Source organism: Aegilops tauschii, chromosome 5 (genome assembly GCF_002575655.3).
Source record: "Aegilops tauschii subsp. strangulata cultivar AL8/78 chromosome 5, Aet v6.0, whole genome shotgun sequence".
In the NCBI taxonomy this organism is placed as follows: domain Eukaryota; kingdom Viridiplantae; phylum Streptophyta; class Magnoliopsida; order Poales; family Poaceae; genus Aegilops; species Aegilops tauschii.
In genome coordinates this window covers 509,918,962-509,941,661 of record NC_053039.3, presented here as the reverse complement: position 1 = coordinate 509,941,661, position 22,700 = coordinate 509,918,962, and the positions used below count along the sequence as shown (strand labels likewise).

Here is a 22,700-nt window from a genome sequence, read left to right as displayed (position 1 = left end):
CGAACACAATTCGCTTTTCACCGCAAAAGTTCAAGAGAAATATATAACGGTGCATATAGGACCGAAATAGGGCAAATACATGAACTTTAGAAAATATGAAATACATGTGAACAGTAGCTTATTTAATTAGGGGCAACTCCACCTCAAAGAGTAGCATCGAATACACCACAAACTAGGTGCATATAATAAGTGAGCGCACAGTTTCGTACTCACAGTGTCAAAAAAACGTCTTACATTATGGGACGAAGGGAGTGCTATATATATGTGAACGGTACTTTTATCACAACTTCTTTTGTTGTCTATCAAAGTATTAATTGGTTCTCTCCGTTCTACATATCCAGATGTTGTCGGATTGACCACTGTTATCCGAATGTATTACCGCTTTCTGGCTGTGTACATGAACAGGCACAAAATCCATATCACAGACGGACGGTATGCACTTTCTCTGATGCATTGTTCACTAACATGTCATACATTCCACACCATTATCCTGCGTGAAATGAATATGAAACAATTACAGTAAGTGTGCGTTCGTAACACAATGATTTTTTTTTACTGATGAATTTGACGCTTTGACATTACGCGATTGGTTGAATGATGAGATTGCTGTAGTCATGTTCCTCGGCATGCTGGTGGACCAACTTTCAGGTTCATGTTGATCATTACAGCATAAATAGTAATCATCCATTACCCAGGATTAAAATACAGCGGTGTACAAATTATCATGCTTAATTTTTTGAGAGAATTCCTTATTTAACACCGTGTCTAAATTTTATACCCTATTTGACATCGACAAATAATTTCTTCCCTATCTAACAACGAGTCTAAATTTTATGCCTTTTATAACACTTATGTCCATCTTAAGCCTAAATGACACATAAAAAGACCCTTTTACCCTTATTTGGTATGTTTGTGTGCGCGCCTGTGTGATGTTGCGTGTGTGTGCGCGCGTGCGTGCGCATGTGTGCTACTGCTGTGTGCGCGCGCGTGCGTGTTTGCTACTGTGCATGTAAGTGTGTGTGCGCACTGTAGCATGCCTGTGTGCTGCTGCTGCGTGTGTGTGTGTGTGTGTGTTGCATGCGTGTGTGCTGCTGCCTGTGAGTGTGCTGCATGCTGTGTGCTGATGTGTGTGCGCGTGCGTGTGTATGTGCTGCTCTGCCCTTGCATTGATGCCGCGTCTGTATTTAGGCTTAAAATGAATGAAAGTGTCATAAAAGGCACAAAAATTAGACTTGTTGTTAGATAGAAAAGAAATAATTTTTCAGTGTCAAATAAGGAAACAAAATTTAAGATAGCGTTGAATAAAAAATATTTTTTTTCTTTTGATACCTTTGTACTGTATCGTTTCTCTAAGAAACTATGTTTTCAGGTTGGAAAGATGGAAGTTGAACTGAAGATTGTCTGTTTTTTGATATTTTTGTTGGCTCTGCCAACTCAGTGTCTATTTACATTCATATATTTTGTTGTGGAGAAACATGGTTGTTTCTTCACTTTACATCCGTTTATTTTGTTAAATATAGAGAAGGCACTTCTACAGTATCAGCTCAGCGAATACTACGGTTTCAGTTTTCAAACCTGTGATATCCTGTTATTTCTCCTCTTGCTTATGTTTCAGTGTTGGAATCCAATTATATAGATCAGTCCTGCCCATTGTTCTCTTTGAGACACAAATATCAGTCACATGCTACACGCCTACACTATCAGCTTTGCTAACAGCCAACAATGCCAATTTTAAAATATATTTCAGTTTACCTTGTGCTCCGTGGTTAACAAACGACATGACTTGTAATTAGCCTAATAATGGCATAGTTACAAACAGAAATAGAAAAACACATATATAAAGAGCCTGTTCGGACTCCCTCCGGCTCCGCGACTCCGTTCCGGAGCGGAGCGGCAGCTAGTTCTAATTTATGGAGCGGCTAAAAGGATGCTCCGCCCGCTCCGCTCGGTGACCGAGGAGTGGAGGGCTGCCGAACACAGCCAAAATATGGACCATCGAAGGGATTGCAGCCAGCTTTTTTTTTATGTTTTCTAACTATTCTTATTCTTGGCTTCTTTTGTTTTCTGGTGCAAAATATGATCCCCTCCCACCATGCATGGGTGCAGAATATGAAAACATCTTTCGAATAAGTCACGGGCGCGGTGTGCGCCGCATGTCTTCGGTGCTAGTGTTTACTACGTGTGCAGGGGTCTGCGTGCCTTGGCCGACCTATGCGAGAGATCGAGGCTTTTCTTATTCTTTTTGCCTTTATTGTTCTTTTTCCATTTTATTTTTTGTTCGTTTTTCTTTTATGGTTTTTAACATATTTTTTATTTTTCACTTTTTCTTAATGTATAGTTTTGGAAATATTCTATTTTCTTAATACCTAGAAACTCACCGGTGATCAGAGTTTTAAATAGCTGGATATAGCCCGCTGTAGCAGTTTGAGCACGCTACCGCTAACTGGATTTATGTACAATTGTCTAATAAAATTATGAAATAGCCGGCTATAGCTTATTTGAAGAGCTGAACACTATTTTGCATGGTTCGGTATTTAAAACTATGCCCTAGAAACACATGACTATCATTAGTATAATGTATGTCAATGAAGACGAAGCCCTCTACTAACTTTTAGCCACTTAGGGTGTGAAACCCGTCGATGGAGGTGGAGGGTTTAAGGGCCAATTAATGAGTATAAGATGTTTTAATATATTTTTTTCTGAATCAGATGTATGTAGACACATTTTAGTGTGTTTATTCATTCATTTTAATCTGTATGTATTCTATACTGAATGAAATATCTGAAAACAGCTTATATTTGTGAATGGAAGGAGCAAAATATATCACCCAAACAAGGCAAATACATAAACTTGGGAAAATAGCAAATACGAGTACATGTGAACAGTGACTTATTTAAATAGCAGCAACTCCGCGCCACCAACGGTAGCACTGCGCGCGCGCACACACCCCTACGGCAGCTGCATATAATATAACAAGTGAGGACTAAGGAGCGAACTGTCCCGTACATATTTGTGCTCACACATCAGACCAAGTGACCTTGAACTCTCCAATGTTCCCGTTGAGGCCCAGAGCCTTCCAAACGGCCGGCGACGCGTCCACGTCGTTGTTTGGGCACGGCGGCTCGAAGTTGTGCTCCTTGTCGCAGCCGTACACCGAGTCGCACTCGTCAACGACCTTGGCCGTCACGGACTGCCCGTTCCCATTGATACGGATCATCTTGTTGCACCTGTTCGTGCCGTCCAGGCGGAGCCATCCCGTGGACAGCGCCACCACCAGCTCGCTGTCCTTGTGGTAGCGGTTGTCGCAGAATGATTTGCCGCCCCCATCTCCACCTTCTTCGAAGCTGTTTATAGTCAGGATCGCCGGGGTCTCAGCCAACACCGGGGGCGAGCACTTGTACTGCGGGTACCGGTGTCCGTTGACGCAGCAGGTGGAGCCGTGATCCGGATTGCAGTTGCCGGATTGGCCCGGCAGGTATCCACTAACGTGGCAGCTGCCGCCGCTGGTCGCTGTCGGCATGTCCACGGACGCGGAGACGCGATGGACGTGGAGGCGTGACAGGAGCTGCACGAGAGCAAGCACGGCTAGTAGCTTCATGTTAGCCATGTCTGTCAGGCTGCTTGCAAATCAGCTGCAATTATATTTGTGGTTGTGAGGATATTGGTTGATCCATCGTGTTTATATAGAGCCCGACGAACAGCAATTGCTATGCATGTTGGTTAAACTGGGGATGTTAACTCAGCCTCGTTTCCTCGGTTTTGTAACCCAAAGATGGTTAGTTGGGCGGTTAAACCGTAGTGCATCCATCACAGTTTCTGTTTGCGTGTGCGGTAAATAGTTTTAAACAGCCGCTTCTTCCTTGTTTTAGTGAATGAAATTTTGTCATGGAGCTTCCATCGATAATTCGATAGTCGAGGTGCAGACATTTCTGATCATCCGAGCGAATGAGACTCCGAGGTAGGTTTCCTACTTTCTTGGGCACGGCGGCTAACTGTTCAGACTGTCCGTATCAGGTGTGTCGTTTCCTACTTTCTTACCGTATATATCTGTGGATGGAACCGACATAGCGGCGAGATTAAGGCCTCGCTTGGCGAGTTAGAAAAAATTATACAGACGGATTAAAACTGTGCACGACAGTTACCCTTTATCTAATTTCCGTCGTCATTTGTTCCGAGGTACCCGAAGTGCAAGCCCTTTATAATTTCATAATCTTTGTGATGCGAAACATGTCCGCCGCCATGTCCAGCGCCACCGGCACAATACCGATACCGTCACCGCCAGATCCACAAACAATGGTCATCTCCGGATGCACCACTAATCTGCCGTCACCAATGCGGCACGGGGAAATATCTAGTACTTCCATCTCTAGGGTGTTCCCGGTGCTCCAAACTCGGTAGCACATTTTAAAATGGTAAAATATTCTGAAAAAAATCCAGCACATTGCACAACATCAATGTATGATGTTAGAAAAATTCAAATCAAAATTTAAAACATTGCTCGAGATACAAAAATGACAAAATGGACATCAGTAATAATGGGCCTAATCTAAAGCCCAACATAAATTGCATACTATTTACTGTCAAAATTTTCATTTATGTTTCTCAAGCTACGTTTTAAATTTTTTGACAACATACTTTGATGTTGCGTCAATGTGCTACAGAGTTTTGGAGCCCTGGGAGCATCCTAGGGGTGGGAGTACCAGATATTTCCCCAATGCGGCAGCTAGGTTTTCATGGCAAAATGGACAAAAATAATCCAAAGACGAAACAAATTAAAAAAATAAACTCTTGACAAAAGTATTTCGCAAATCTAACCCCTTTCAAGTGGCGCCTACGCGTTAGGAACTACACTGTGGGGCATAGCGCATACGCGTTGGACGCTGCCTGAAAGGGTTATTTCTGTGAAATAGTTTTGCTGAGAGTTTATTTTCTAATTTAACTTACTTTTGCCTTTGGGTTATTTTTGTCCATTTTGCCAGCTTTCATGGCGGCAACGCCTCACACGGTTGCGAGTGAGGTGGAATATACATGGGGATGGGGCCAACGAGAAAGTCTGATAGACAACGGCAGACTAGCATAATGGTGAAGTCACTGCAGCGGCGGACAAGCAAAGGAGTGAGGCCGTCCCATGCTTATGGTGTCTCTCAAACAAAAACATCACTATTCAACAGTATTTTCTGCGCTTGGAGGCCCAACACGTGTCTACAAGAATAAAGTTGCGTAGTAGACATCAAGCTCTTTTCTGGCGCCGTTGCCGGGGAGGCTAGGTAAGCGTGACTCACACCTCGTCAACGAAGCACTTTTCTGGCGCCGTTGTGGGGGAGGTGAGTGCTTGAAGGTATATCTTTAGATGTTGCAATCGAATCTTTTAGTTTCTTGTTTTATCACTAGTTTGGTTCGTAAAAGAAAACTATAAAAAAAGAAATTGAGGTTGCATCATATTATTCATCTTTATAATGTCTTTCATGAAAATGATGGAAAGGAAAATTGTGTTCAATTGATAGAAAAAAAATTCAATATAATGTTTGGTATAAATGATGAGCATGATTGCAAAGTTGTTGGTATGAACTCTTTGAATATCCATGATGCTAACGATATGCAAAGCCATACACTTGGGGATGCTATATTTGATGAAGATGATATTTTTAGTCCCCCAAGATTTGATATGCAAATTTGTTATAATGATTGCATGCCTCCTATTTATGATGATTATAATGATGAAAGTGGATTCGGAGAGGTCATGACTTTATTTAGTGATGAATCCACCATTTTGGATGAGGCTTGAATTGACTATGATAACAAAGTTGCTATCTATGATGATTATGGTGATGACATGTATGCTATAAAGAATAATGATAACCATGAAACTTGTCATCATGATTTTAATTTTCACTCCCATGATAGTTATTTTGTTCAGTTTGCTCCCACTACTATTGATGAGAATAAATTTGCTTATGTGGAGAGTAACAAATTTTCTATGCTTATACATCATGAAAAGAATGATTTATTTGATAACTATATTGTTGAATTCATTCATGATGCTACTGAAAATTATTATGAGAGAGGAACATTTTCTTGTAGGTATTGCAATAATATCGAGTTTCCTCTCTATGTGTTGAAAATATTGAAGTTATGCTTGTTTTGCCTTTCTATGCTAGTTGATTTTTGCTCCCGTAGATTGTTTGCTCACAAAATCCCTATGCATAGGAAGTGGGTTAGGCTTAAATGTGATTGCCATGTGTTTCATGATGCTCCCATTGTGTTTCAATTCTTTACTTTTATGTGAGCATCATTAAAATCATCATGCCTAGCTAAAAGGCATAAAAGAAAAGCGCTTGTTGGGAGACAACCCAACACTTTTACCTACTGTTTTTTTGTGTTCACATGATTATGATACTGTAGTAATCATGTTTTATAGCTTTTGTTTCAATAAAGTGCAAGTAAAGCCTTTGGGATAGTGTGGATGATAGTTGACTTGATTCTGTGCAAAAACAGAAACTTTTGCATCCAGTGCAGAAATTCTTATATTTTACTGGAACGTGGAAAAATTCTGATTTTTTTACAGAAGATAGATATACAAATTTCCTACGTTGTCCTAGTTATTCAGAATTTTTGGAGTAGCAGAAGTATGGTTTGAGTACAGATTACTACAGATTGTTCTGTTTTTGACAGATTCTGTTTTCCATGCATAGTTTGCTTGTTTTCTAGTTTCTATGGCTTATATTGCTCAATATAAATTATGGAAATGATATGCTACAGTAGGCATTGTGTGAGAACAATTATGAATCTTGTCTTTGACAGTACCAAAGTGAATGGTTTGCTCTTTATCATACTAACCTATCTCACGAAGTTCCGTTAAGTTTTGTGTGATTGAAGTTTTGAAGTTTTGGATGAGATATCGATATGAGGAGAATAAGGAGTGATAAGACCCTAAGCTTGGGGATGCCGAAGTCACCCCCAAGTTAATATCCAAGGAAGATCCAAGCAACTAAGCTTGGGGATGCCCCGAAAGGCATCCCCTCTTTAGTCTTCAACATTATCGGTAACCTCACTTAAGGCTATATTTTTATTCGTCACATGATATGAGTTTTGCTTGGAGCATCATTTTATTTTGTTTTGGTTTGCTTTTTGTTATTTAGAATAATGTTTTGCATCTTTCATTTCAATAAAAATGTCAATGATAGCCTTCACCATGCTTATTTTGCAAGTATACATGTTGCTGTTTCAAAACAGAAAGTTTACCACTGTTGCTAAAATTCCCTAGAAAAGTCAGAATGTTATAAAATGTTGAAATTTTTTGCACAGTAAGCTCTGATAAATTTTCTACAGTGTGGTAAATTTTCATAATTTTTGGAGTTAAAGAAGTATTGATACTCTTGCATTCTTTACAGACTGTACTGTTTTGGCAGATTGATGTTATGTTTGCATTGTTTGCATATGTTTGCTTGTTTAATGATTCTATTTGAGGATAGAAGTATTAAATATGCAGAGGCATTTAGTATGCAATGTTGAATAATAATTTTAGTGATTTTCTACAGTAGAGAATGATAAGGTTTTTGCATTGGTTTATACTAACTTATCTCACGAGTTCTTGTTGAGTTTTGTGTGAATGAAGTTTTTAAGATTTAGGGAAAACGTGATATAAAAGTAATTAAGGAGACACAAAAGCTCAAGCTTGGGGATGCCCAAGGCATACCAAGATAATATTTCAAGAAGTCTCAAGCATCTAAGCTTGGGGATGCCCCGGTAGGCATCCCACCTTTCTTCATCAACTATTATCGGTTAGTATCGGTTGATCCTAAGTTTTTGCTTCTTCACATGAGTTGTTCTATCCTTGAAATGTCATTTTATTTTCATTTTGCTTGTTGTTTTAATAAAATACTTAGATCTAAAAGTTTTAAATAAGAGAGAGTCCCCAATTAGCTACCCATTTACTTAACTACTCGCTTGATCTTCACTTATATCTTTCTGGAGTAGCTTGTCATTTACTCTTGTGCTTCACTTATATCCTATGAGTAAATTGTTGAATGAATTGAATATCATGAAGTTGAAATTATATCATGCCTAGTGGTAGCTTCACATTGGGTTTAGAAAGTGAAATCTTTTGAAGCTTGACAATCACAATATTGGTCATACAAGCAATTCATGAATGATTAGTAGAAGGAAGAGAACTTTCACATGCAAATACACTATCTTGGAAATCTTTTGTGATTGTGAGCCCCCATCAAAATATTATATGCCAAAATTGTTGACGTTGGACAAGGAAGACAACGTAATGATTTATGTTTGTTCATATTCACATAGAAGTTATATTGCATAGATCCTTCAACATGTGGTGCTTGCCCCCCATCTTTGCTAGCCAAAAATTCCACACCAAGTAGAGATACTACTTGTGTTGGGGAACGTAGTAATTTTAAAAAAATTCCTACGCACACGCAAGATCATGGTGATGCATAGCAACGAGAGGGGAGAGTGTTGTCTACGTACCCTCGTAGACCGAAAGCGGAAGCATTAGCACAACGCGGTTGATGTAGTCGTACGTCTTCACGATCCGACCGATCAAGTACCGAACGTACGGCACCTCCGAGTTCAGCACGCGTTCAGCCCGATGACGTCCCTCGAACTCCGATCCAGCCGAGTGTTGAGGGAGAGTTTCGTCAGCATGACGGCGTGGTGACGATGATGATGTTCTACCGACGCAGGGCTTCGCCTAAGCACCGCTACAGTATTATCGAGGTGGACTATGGTGGAGGGGGGCACCGCACACGGCTAAAAGATCAGACGATCAATTGTTGTGTCTCTAGGGTGCCCCCCTGCCCCCGTATATAAAGGAGCAAGGGGGAGAGGTGCGGCCGGCCAGGAGGGGCGCGCCAGGAGGAGTCCTACTCCCACCGGGAGTAGGACTCCCTCCCTTTTCCTTGTTGGACTAGGAGTGGAGGGGGAAAGAGGAGGGAGAGAGGAAGGAAAGGGGGGCGCCGCCCCCCTCTCCTTGTCCTATTGAGACTAGGGGGGAGGGGCGCGCGGCCTTGCCCTGGCCGCCTCTCCTCTCTTCCACTAAGGCCCACTATGGCCCATTAAGCCCCCGGGGGGTTCCGGTAACCTCCCGGTACTCCGGTAAAATTCCGATTTCACCCGAAACATTTCCGATATCCAAACATAGGCTTCCAATATATCAATCTTCATGTCTCGACCATTTCGAGACTCCTCGTCATGTCCGTGATCACATCCGGGACTCCGAACAATCTTCGGTACATCAAAACATATAAACTCATAATATAACTGTCATCAAAACTTTAAGCGTGCGGATCCTACGGGTTCGAGAACTATGTAGACATGACCGAGACACGTCTCCGGTCAATAACCAATAGCGGAACCTGGATGCTCATATTGGCTCTGACATATTCTACGAAGATCTTTATCGGTCAGACCGCATAACAACATACGTTGTTCCCTTTGTCATCGGTATGTTACTTGCCCGAAATTCGATCGTCGGTATCTCAATACCTAGTTCAATCTCGTTACCCGCAAGTCTCTTTACTCATTCCGTAATACATCATCCCGCAACAAACTCATTAGTTGCAATGCTTGCAAGGCTTAAGTGATGTGCATTACCGAGAGGGCCCAGAGATACCTCTCCGACAATCGGAGTGACAAATCCTAATCTCGAAATACGCCAACCCAACAAGTACCTTCGGAGACACCTGTAGAGCACCTTTATAATCACCCAGTTACGTTGTGACGTTTGGTAGCACACAAAGTGTTCCTCCGGTAAACGGGAGTTGCATAATCTCATAGTCATAGGAACATGTATAAGTCATGAAGAAAGCAATAGCAACATACTAAACGATCGAGTGCTAAGCTGACGGAATGGGTCAAGTCAATCACATCATTCTCCTAATGATGTGATCCCGTTAATCAAATGACAACTCATGTCTATGGCTAGGAAACATAACCATCTTTGATCAACGAGCTAGTCAAGTAGAGGCATACTAGTGACACTCTGTTTGTCTATGTATTCACACATGTATTATGTTTCCGGTTAATACAATTCTAGCATGAATAATAAACATTTATCATGATATAAGGAAATAAATAATAACTTTATTATTGCCTCTAGGGCATATTTCCTTCAGTCTCCCACTTGCACTAGAGTCAATAATCTAGATTACACAGTAATGATTCTAACACCCATGGAGCCTTGGTGCTGATCATGTTTTGCTCGTGGAAGAGGCTTAGTAAACGGGTATGCAACATTCAGATCCGTATGTATCTTGCAAATTTCTATGTCTCCCACCTGGACTAAATCCCGGATGGAATTGAAGCGTCTCTTGATGTGCTTGGTTCTCTTGTGAAATCTGGATTCCTTCGCCAAGGCAATTGCACCAGTATTGTCACAAAAGATTTTCATTGAACCCGATGCACTAGGTATGACACCTAGATCGGATATGAACTCATTCATCCAGACTCCTTCATTTGCTGCTTCCGAAGCAGCTATGTATTCCGCTTCACACGTAGATCCAGCCAACTGACAGCTCCACCATTTAATGTAAACAGGTATCCAGTTTGCGATTTAGAATCGTCCGGATCAGTGTCAAAACTTGCATCAACGTAACCATTTACGATGAGCTCTTTGTCACCTCCATAAACGAGAAACATATCCTTAGTCCTTTTCAGGTATTTCAGGATGTTCTTGACCGCTGTCCAGTGATCCACTCCTGGATTACTTTGGTACTTCCCTGCTAGACTTATAGCAAGGCACACATCAGGTCTGGTACACAGCATTGCATACATGATAGAGCCTATGGCTGAAGCATAGGGAAAATCTTTCATCTTCTCTCTATCTTCTGCAGTGGTCGGGCATTGAGTCTTACTCAACTTCACACCTTGTAATACAGGCAAGAACCCTTTCTTTGCTTGATCCATTTTGGACTTCTTCAAAACTTTGTCAAGGTATGTGCTTTGTGAAAGTCCAATTAAGCGTCTTGATCTATCTCTATAGATCTTGATGCCTAATATATATGCAGCTTCACCGAGGTCTTTCATTGAAAAACTCTTATTCAAGTATCCCTTTATGCTATCCAGAAATTCTATATCATTTCCAATCAGCAATATGTCATCCACATATAATATCAGAAATGCTACAGAGCTCCCACTCACTTTCTTGTAAATACAGGCTTCTCCAAAAGTCTGTACAAAACCAAATGCTTTGATCACACTATCAAAGCGTTTATTCCAACTCCGAGAGGCTTGCACCAGTCCATAAATGGATCGCTGGAGCTTGCACACTTTGTTAGCTCCCTTTGGATCGACAAAACCTTCCGGTTGCATCATATACAACTCTTCTTCCAGAAATCCATTCAGGAATGCAGTTTTGACATCCATTTGCCAAATTTCATAATCATAAAATGCGGCAATTGCTAACATGATTCGGACAGACTTAAGCATCGCTACGGATGAGAAGGTCTCATCGTAGTCAATCCCTTGAACTTGTCGAAAACCTTTTGCAACAAGTCGAGCTTTATAGATAGTAACATTACCGTCAGCGTCAGTCTTCTTCTTGAAGATCCATTTATTCTCAATTGCTTGCCGATCATCGGGCAAGTCAACCAAAGTCCACACTTTGTTCTCATACATGGATCCCATCTCAGATTTCATGGCTTCAAGCCATTTTGCAGAATCTGGGCTCACCATCGCTTCTTCATAGTTCGTAGGTTCGTCATGGTCTAGTAACATAACCTCCAGAACAGGATTACCATACCACTCTGGTGCGGATCTTACTTTGGTTGACCTACGAGGTTCAGTAATAACTTGATCTGAAGTTCCATGATCATCATCATTAACTTCCTCACTAATTGGTATAAGCGTCGCGGAAACTGGTTTCTGCGATGAACTACTTTCCAATAAGGGAGCAGGTACAGTTACCTCATCAAGTTCCACTTTCCTCCCACTCACTTCTTTCGAGAGAAACTCCTTCTCCAGAAAGATTCCGAATTTTGCAACAAAAGTCTTGCCTTCGAATCTGTGATAGAAGGTGTACCCAACAGTCTCCTTTGGGTATCCTATGAAGACACATTTCTCCGATTTGGGTTCGAGCTTATCAGGTTGAAGATTTTTCACATAAGCATCGCAGCCCCAAACTTTAAGAAACGACAACTTTGGTTTCTTGCCAAACCACAGTTCATAAGGCGTCCTCTCAACGGATTTTGATGGTGCCCTATTTAACGTGAATGCGGCCGTCTCTAAAGCATAACCTCAAAATGATAGCGGTAAATCAGTAAGAGACATCATAGATCGCACCATATCTAGTAAAGTACGATTACGACGTTCGGACACACCATTACGCTGTGGTGTTTCGGGTGGCGTGAGTTGCGAAACTATTCCGCATTGTTTCAAATGAAGACCAAACTCATAACTCAAATATTCTCCTCCACGATCAGATCGTAGAAACTTTATTTTCTTGTTACGATGATTTTCAACTTCACTCTGAAATTCTTTGAAATTTTCAAATGTTTCAGACTTATGTTTCATTAAGTAGATATACCCATATATGCTTAAATCATCTGTGAAGGTGAGAAAATAACGATATCCGCCACGAGCCTCAACATTCATCGGACCACATACATCTGTATGTATGATTTCCAACAAATCTGTTGCTCTCTCCATAGTTCTGGAGAACGGCGTTTTAGTCATCTTGCCCATGAGGCACGGTTCGGAAGTACCAAGTGATTCATAATCATGTGGATCCAAAAGTCCGTTAGTATGGAGTTTCTTCATGCGCTTTACACCGATATGACCTAAACGGCAGTGCCACAAATAAGTTGCACTATCATTATCAACTCTGCATCTTTTGGCTTCAATACTATGAATATGTGTATCTCCACTATCGAGATTCAACAAAAATAGACCACTCTTCAAGGGTGCATGACCATAAAAGATATTACTCATATAAATAGAACAACCATTATTCTCTGATTTAAATGAATAACTGTCTCGCATCAAACAAGATCCAGATATAATGTTCATGCTCAACGCTGGGACCAAATAACAATTATTCAGGTCTAAAACTAATCCCGAAGGTAGATGTAGAGGTAGCGTGCCGACCGCGATCACATCGACTTTGGAACCATTTCCCACGCGCATCGTCACCTCGTCCTTAGCCAATCTTCGCTTAATCCGTAGCCCCTGCTTCGAGTTGCAAATATTAGCAACAGAACCAGTATCAAATACCCAGCTGCTACTGCGAGCATTAGTAAGGTACACATCAATAATATGTATATCACATATACCTTTGTTCACCTTGCCATCCTTCTTATCCGCCAAATACTTGGGGCAGTTCCGCTTCCAGTGACCAGTCTGCTTGCAGTAGAAGCACTCAGTCTCAGGCTTAGGTCCAGACTTGGGTTTCTTCTCCTGAATAGCAACTTGCTTGTTGTTCTTCTTGAAGTTCCCCTTCTTCTTCCCTTTGCCCTTTTTCTTGAAACTGGTGGTCTTATTGACCATCAACACTTGATGCTCCTTTTTATTTCTACCTCCGCAGCCTTTAGCATTGCGAAGAGCTCGGGAATCGTCTTATCCATCCCTTGCATGTTATAGTTCATCACGAAGCTCTTGTAGCTTGGTGGCAGTGATTGAAGAATTCTGTCAATGACGCTATCATCCAGAAGATTAACTCCCAGTTGAATCAAGTGATTGTTATACCCAGACATTTCGAGTATATGCTCACTGACAGAACTATTCTCTTCCATCTTGCAGCTGTAGAACTTATTGGAGACTTCATATCTCTCAATCCGGGCATTTGCTTGAAATATTAACTTCAACTCCTGGAACATCTCATATGCTCCATGATGTTCAAAACGTCGTTGAAGACCCGGTTCTAAGCCGTAAAGCATGGCACACTGAACTATCGAGTAGTCATCAGCTTTGCTCTGCCAGACGTTCATAACATCTGGTGTTTCTCCTGCAGCAGGTCTGGCACCCAGCGGTGCTCCCAGGACGTAATTCTTATGTGCAGCAATGAGGATAATCCTCAAGTTACGGACCCAGTCCGTGTAATTGCTACCATTATCTTTCAACTTTGCTTTCTCAAGGAACGCATTAAAATTCAACGGAACAACAGCACGGGCCATCTATCTACAATCAACATAGACAAGCAAGATACTATCAGGTACTAAGTTCATGATAAATTTAAGTTCAATTAATCATATTACTTAAGAACTCCCACTTAGATAGACATCCCTCTAATCCTCTAAGTGATCACGTGATCCATATCAACTAAACCATGTCCGATCATCACGTGAGATGGAGTAGTTTCAACGGTGAACATCACTATGTTGATCATATCCACTATATGATTAACGCTCGACCTTTCGGTCTCCGTGTTCCGAGGCCATATCTGTTATATGCTAGGCTCGTCAAGCTTAACCTGAGTATTCCGCGTGTGCAACTGTTTTGCACCCGTTGTATTTGAACGTAGAGCCTATCACACCCGAGCATCACGTGGTGTCTCAGCATGAAGAACTTTCGCAACGGTGCATACTCAGGGAGAACACTTATACTTTGATAATTTAGTGAGGGATCATCTTATAATGCTACCGTCAATCAAAGCAAGATAAGATGCATAAAAGATAAACATCACATGCAATCAATATAAGTGATATGATATGGCCATCATCATCTTGTGCTTGTGATCTCCATCTCCGATGCACCGTCATGATCACCATCGTCACCGGCGTGACACCTTGATCTCCATCATAGCATCGTTGTCGTCTCGCCAATCTTATGCTTCTACGACTATCGCTACCACTTAGTGGTAAAGTAAAGCATTACAGGGCAATTGCATTGCATACAATAAAGCGACAACCATATGGCTCCTGCCAGTTGCCGATAACTCGGTTACAAAACATGATCATCTCATACAATAAAATTTAGCATCATGTCTTGACCATATCACATCACAACATGCCCTGCAAAAACAAGTTAGACGTCCTCTACTTTGTTGTTGCAAGTTTTACGTGGCTGCTACTGGGCTTAGCAAGAACCGTTCTTACCTACGCATCAAAACCACAACGATAGTTTGTCAAGTTGGTGTTGTTTTAACCTTCGCAAGGACCGGGCGTAGCCACACTCGGTTCAACTAAAGTTGGAGAAACTGACACCCGCCAGCCACCTCTGTGCAAAGCACGTCGGAAGAACCAGTCTCGCGTAAGCGTACGCGTAATGTCGGTCCGGGCCGCTTCATCCAACAATACCACCGAACCAAAGTATGACATGCTGGTAAGCAGTATGACTTATATCGCCCACAACTCACTTGTGTTCTACTTGTGCATATAACATCAACGCATAAAACCTGGCTCTGATACCACTGTTGGGGAACATAGTAATTTCAAAAAAATTTCCTACGCACACGCAAGATCATGGTGATGCATAGCAACGAGAGGGGAGAGTGTTGTCTACGTACCCTCGTAGACCGAAAGCGGAAGCGTTAGCACAACGCGGTTGATGTAGTCGTACGTCTTCACGATCCGACCGATCAAGTACCGAACGTACGGCACCTCCGAGTTCAGCACACGTTCAGCCCGATGACGTCCCTCGAACTCCGATCCAGCCGAGTGTTGAGGGAGAGTTTTGTCAGCACGACGGCGTGGTGACGATGATGATGTTCTACCGACGCAGGGCTTTGCCTAAGCACTGCTACAGTATTATCGAGGTGGACTATGGTGGAGGGGGGCACCGCACACGGCTAAAAGATCAGACGATCAATTGTTGTGTCTCTAGGGTGCCCCCCTGCCCTGTATATAAAGGAGCAAGGGGGAGAGGTGCGGCCGGCCAGGAGGGGCGCGCCAGGAGGAGTCCTACTCCCACCGGGAGTAGGACTCCCTCCCTTTTCCTTGTTGGACTAGGAGTGGAGGGGGAAAGAGGAGGGAGAGAGGAAGGAAAGGGGGCCCCCCCCCTCTCCTTGTCCTATTCGGACTAGGGGGGGCACGCGGCCCTGCCCTGGCCGCCTCTCCTCTCTTTCACTAAGGCCCACTATGGCCCATTAAGCCCCCGAGGGGTTCCGGTAACCTCCCGGTACTCTGGTAAAATTCCGATTTCACCCGGAACATTTTCGATATCCAAACATAGGCTTCCAATATATCAATCTTCATGTCTCGACCATTTCGAGACTCCTCGTCATGTCCGTGATCACATCCGGGACTCCGTTCGGTATATCAAAACATATAAACTCATAATATAACTGTCATCGAAACTTTAAGCGTGCGGATCCTACGGGTTCGAGAACTATGTAGACATGAACGAGACACGTCTCCGGTCAATAACCAATAGCGCAACCTGGATGCTCATATTGGCTCTGACATATTCTACGAAGATCTTTATCGGTCAGACCGCATAACAACATACGTTGTTCCCTTTGTCATCGGTATGTTACTTGCCCGAGATTCGATCGTCGGTATCTCAATACCTAGTTCAATCTCGTTACCCGCAAGTCTCTTTACTCATTCCGTAATACATCATCCCGCAACAAACTCATTAGTTGCAATGCTTGCAAGGCTTAAGTGATGTGCATTACCGAGAGGGCCCAGAGATACCTCTCCGACAATCGGAGTGACAAATCCTAATCTCGAAATACGCCAACCCAACAAGTACCTTCGGAGACACCTGTAGAGCACCTTTATAATCACCCAGTTACGTTGTGACGTTTGGTAGCACACAAAGTGTTCCTCCGGTAAACGGGAGTTGCATAATCTCATAGTCATAGGAACATGTATAAGTCATGAAGAAAGCAATAGCAACATACTAAACGATCGAGTGCTAAGCTGACGGAATGGGTCAAGTCAATCACATCATTCTCCTAATGATGTGATCCCGTTAATCAAATGACAACTCATGTCTATGGCTAGGAAACATAACCATCTTTGATCAACGAGCTAGTCAAGTAGAGGCATACTAGTGACACTCTGTTTGTCTATGTATTCACACATGTATTATGTTTCCGGTTAATACAATTATAGCATGAATAATAAACATTTATCATGATATAAGGAAATAAATAATAACTTTATTATTGCCTCTAGAGCATATTTCCTTCAACTTGTGCATCCAAAACCCCTTAAACCCAAATCTTATTTTCAAGAGTCCACCATACCTACCTAAGGATTGAGTAATATCCTTCAAGTAAGTTGTCATCGGTGCAATAAGGTAATAAAAATTGCTTCTAAAAGTATTAGATCATTTAGTGTAAGAGAAAATTGAGCATTGTACAAACTTGTGATGGCAAAGAATAAAAGCGACAGACTGCATAATAAAGGTTGCTATCATAAGGGGCAATATAACGTGACGTCTTTTGCACTAAGGGGTTGAGCATACAAACAAAAAGCGCATGGCAACCTCTGCTTCCCTCTATGAAGGGCCTACATTTTACTTTTATGTATTTACTTTCATGCAAGAGTCAAAGTTTTTCCCTCTATTCCTTTTTATTTTTCTCTTTTGGCAAGCATCATGTGGTGAGGAAAGATCTAGGCACATATATCCAGTCGGATATGGGTAGCATGAGTTGTTATTGTTGACATCACCCTTGAGGTGAATACGTTGGGAGGTGAAATTATGAGCCTCTATCTTCCTATGTGTCCGGTTGAAATGTTTTGCTCATGTGTATGCGGTGAGTGTTAGCAATCATAGAAGACTATATGATGGTTGAGTATGTGGAGCTCTTACTTAGACACTGTTGAATAAGTTGAAATTGCAATTGCTTGGTGACTGAGAACATAGGTTGTTGAGTTTCAAGAGAATTCATTGTTTGAAACTTAACATGTGAATTGGTTGCTACTTTATCATGAGAAGTTTTATAAGAAAGAATTGTTGTTATGATGCTAGGAAAAGTGATTGAAATTATCATTGATAAAAAATATGCACTTTGCTAGCATTCACACTTCATAAATTATTTCTTTTATCATTTACCTACTCGAGGACGAGTAGGAATTAAGCTTGGGGATGCTGATACGTCTCCAACGTATCTATAATTTATGAAGTATTCATGTTGTTATATTACCATTCTTGGATGTTTTACAATCATTTTATAGCAACTTTATATCATTTTTTGGGACTAACCTATTGACCCAGTGCCCAGTGCCAGTTGCTGTTTTTTGCTTGTTTTTTACATCGCAGGAAGTTAATATCAAACAGAGTCCAAACACCGTGAAACTTTTTATGGAGTTTTTATAGACCAGAAGACATCCAGTGGGCCAGAGAAGCACCTGGGGGGTGCCCTGAGGGGGGCACAACCCACCAGGGCGCGCCTGGGGGCCCAGGCGCGCCCAGGTGGGTTGTGCCCACCTCGGTGGTCTCCCGCGCCCCCTCTTTGCCCTATAATTCACCAAATATTCCAAAAACCCTCGGGGTTACCCTAGATCAGAAGTTCCGCCGCCACAAGGCTCTGTAGCCATGAGAAATCAATCTAGACCCCATTTCGGCACCCTGCCGGAGGGGGAGATCATCACCGGTGGCCATCTTCATCATCCCGGCGGCCACCACGATGAGGAGGGAGTAGTCCACCCTCGGGGCTGAGGGTTTCTACCAGTAGCTATGTGTTTAATCTCTCTCTCTCTCTCGTGTTCTTGAGATATGATGATCTTGATGTATCGCGGGCTTTGTTAATATAGTCGGATCATATGGTGTTTTCCCCTCTCTATCTTGTTGTGATGAATTGAGCTTCCCCTTTGAGATTTCATTTTATCAGATTGAATACTTTTATGGATTTGATAGCACTTGATATATGTCTTGCATATGAATACTCGTGGTGACAATGGGGTATCCTATTGATTCACTTGATATATGTTTTGGCACTCAACTCGCGGATTCCCGAGGTGACATTGGGGTAATCTATGCATAGGGGTTGATGCACGTTCTCGTCTTTGTTTCTCCGGTAGAAATCTTGGGGCACTCTTTGAGGTTCTTTGTGTTGGATTGAGTATTATGAATCTGAAATTGTTTGGTGTTATTTAGTATGAACTCTTGGATAGATCGATCGGAAAGAACAGCTTCGAGGTGGTTTCGTACCCTAGAAACAATTTCTTCTGATGTTCTCTTCTAGATAGGAACTTTGGAGTGATTCTTCATCACACTTTGAGGGATGGTTATATGATCCAATTATATTAGCATTGTTGGGAGACTGCACTAGCGAAAATACGGACCCTAGGCCTCATTTTCAAGCATTGCAATATCGTTTATGCTCCGTTTTATCAATTGCTACCTTGCTGTTTTTTATTGTTCTTATTAATAAACAATATCTACTATCCATATTACACTTGTATCACCATCTCTTCGCCGAACTAGTGCACCTATACAAATTACCATTGTATTTGGTGTGTTGGGGACAAAAGAGACTCTTTGTTATTTGGTTGCAGGGTTGTTCAAGAGAGACTATCTTCATCCTACGCCTCCCACGGATTGATAAACCTTAGGTCATCCACTTGAGGGGAAATTGCTACTGTCCTACAAAACTCTACGCTTGGAGGCCCAACACGTGTCTACAAGAATAAAGTTGCGTAGTAGACATCAAGACGCGACTCTACAAAGCATGCATATTCCACCGAGTGAAAAAAATTAGATACCTAAAAAAATTATTACTAAATTCAATACCTAAAAATTTCTCATATAGCATTCCAATATATTTCTATAATTGAAAATTTTCTATACCTAAAAATCTCTATTACTAAAATTTTGTATTACTAAAATTTTCTTTTACTAATTTTGTATTACTAAAACTTTTTATATTCAAAAAACATATTTGCTAGTTTTCTTTTCTATTCGTAAAACCTCCATTCTAGCTATATTTTATATTTTATTCTAGTCAAAATACCTACATTCTGTTCATATAACCTATATGTTCTATTTTATTCAAAAAACATAGATTTAGGAGGGAGGAAGGGAGGGAGGGAGGGAGGAGAGAGGGAGGGAGGAGAGAGGGAGGGAGGAGGCCGGGATGGGGGAGGGAGGAGAGAAGGAGAGAGGACAGAGATGTTGGGGAACGTAGTATTTCAAAAAAAATCCTACGATCACGCAAGATCTATCTAGGAGAAGCATAGCAACGAGCGGGGAGAGTGTGTCCACGTACTCTCCTAGACCGAAAGCGGAAGCGTTTAGTAACACGGTTGATGTAGTCGAACGTCTTCGCGATCCAACCGATCAAGTACCGAACGCATGACACCTCCGCGATCTGCACACGTTCAGCTCAGTGATGTCCCTCGAACTCTAGATCCAGCTGAGGTCGAGGGAGAGTTTCGTCAGCACGATGGCGTGGTGACAGTGATGATGAAGTTACCGACGCAGGGCTTTGCGTAAGCACTACGAGAATATGACCGAGGTGGAAACTGTGGAGGGGGCACCGCACATGGCTAAAGATCAACTTGTGTGTCTATGGGGTGCCCCCTCCCCCGTATATAAAGGAGAGGAGGAGGAGGACGGCCGGCCACAAGGTGCGCGCCAAGGGGGGAGGAATCCTACTCCTAGGAGGAGTAGGTTTCCCCCTTTCCTAGTCCAAGAAGGAGAAGAAGGGAAAGAGGAGAGAAGAGAAGGAAGAGGGGGGGCCTTCCCCGTGTCCAATTCGGACTGGGCAAGGGGGGGCGCCACCTCTGGCCGGCCCTCTCTCTTCTCCACCAAGGCCCATTGTGGCCCATTAATCCCCCGGGGGTTTCCGGTAACCTCCCGGTACTCCGGAAAATACCCGATACACTTCAAAACCATTCCGTTGTCCGAATATAAACTTCCAATATATCAATCTTTATGTCTCGACCATTTCGAGACTCCTCGTCATGTCCGTGATCTCATCCTGGACTCCGAACAACCTTCGGTACATCAAAACACATAAACTCATAATATGAATCGTCATCGAACATTAAGCGTGCGGACCCTACGGGTTCAAGAACTATGTAGACATTACCGAGACACCTCTCCGGTCAATAACCAATAGCGGAACCTGGATGCTCATATTGGCTCCTACATATTCTACGAAGATCTTTATCGGTCAAACCGCATAACAACATACGTTCTTCCCTTTGTCATTGGTATGTTACTTTCCCGAGATTCGATCATCGGTATCACCATACCTAGTTCTATATCGTTACCGGCAAGTCTCTTTACTCGGTCTGTAATGCATCATCCCTCAACTAACTCATTAGTCACTTTGCTTGCAAGGCTTAGAGTGATTTGCATTACCGAGAGGGCCTAGTGATACCTCTCTGACAATCAGAGTGACAAATCGTAATCTTGATCTATGCCAACTCAACAAACACCATCGGAGACACCTGTAGAGCATCTTTATAATCACCCAGTTACGTTGTGACGTTTGATAGCACACTAAGTGTTCCTCCGGTATTCGGGAGTTGCATAATCTCATAGTCCTAGGAACATGTATAAGTCATGAAGAAAGCAATAGCAATAAACTAAACGATCAAAGTGCTAAGCTAACGGATGGGTCTTGTCCATCACATCATTCTCTAATGATGTGATCCCGTTCATCAAATGACAACACATGTCTATGGCTAGGAAAATTAACCATCTTTGATCAACGAGCTAGTCTAGTAGAGGCATACTAGGGACAGTCTGTTTGTCTATGTATTCACACATGTACTAAGTTTCCTGTTAATACAATTCTAGCATGAATAATAAATATTTATCATGATATAAGGAAATATAAATAACAACTTTATTATTGCCTCTAGGGCATATTTCCTTCAGTCTCCCACTTGCACTAGAGTCAATAATCTAGATTACATTGTAATGATTCTAACACCCATGGAGTCTTGGTGCTGATCATGTTTTGCTCGTGAGAGAGGCTTAGTCAACGGGTATGCAACATTCAGATCCGTATGTATCTTGCAAATCTCTATGTCTCCCTCCTTGACTTGATCGCGGATGGAATTGAAGCATCTCTTGATGTGCTTGGTTCTCTTTTGAAATCTGGATTCCTTTGCCAAGGCAATTGCACCAGTATTGTCACAAAAGATTTTCATTGGACCCGATGCACTAGGTATGGCACCTAGATCAGATATGAACTCCTTCATCCAGACTCCTTCATTTGTTGCTTCCGAAGCAGCTATGTACTCCGCTTCACACGTAGATCCCGCCACGGCGCTCTGTTTGGAACTGCACCAACTTACAGCTCCTCCATTTAATATAAATATGTATCCGGTTTGTGACTTAGAGTCATCCGGATCAGTGTCAAAGCTTGCATCGACGTAACCATTTACGACGAGCTCTTTATCACCTCCATAAACGAGAAACATATCCTTAGTCCTTTTCAGGTATTTCAGGATGTTCTTGACCGCTCCAGTGATCCACTCCTGGATTACTTTGGTACCTCCCTGCTAAACTAATAGCAAGGCACACATCAGGTCTGGTACAAAGCATTGCATACATGATAGAACCTATGGCTGAAGCATAGGGAATGACTTTCAATTTCTCTCTATCTTCTGAAGTGGTCGGGCATTGAGTCTGACTCAACTTCACACCTTGTAATACAGGCAAGAATCCTTTCTTTGCTTGATCCATTTTGAACTTCTTCAAAACTTTATCAAGGTATGTGCTTTGTGAAAGTCCAATTAAGCGTCTTGATCTATCTCAATAGATTTTGATGCCCAATATATAAGCAGCTTCACCGAGGTCTTTCATTGAAAAACTCTTATTCAAGTATCCTTTTATGCTAT

General features: G+C 42.1%; 1 protein-coding gene across 1 annotated transcript; it reads right to left on the bottom strand.

The window, feature by feature from the left end:
• Positions 1 to 1,405: 1,405 nt before the first annotated feature.
• Positions 1,406 to 3,607, bottom strand: LOC109732840 (putative ripening-related protein 4). Its single transcript, XM_020292042.2, has one exon. It carries the CDS (start codon positions 3,605 to 3,607, stop codon positions 3,017 to 3,019), a length of 591 nt encoding a protein of 196 aa, XP_020147631.1. The 3' UTR covers positions 1,406 to 3,016.
• Positions 3,608 to 22,700: the final 19,093 nt, after the last annotated feature.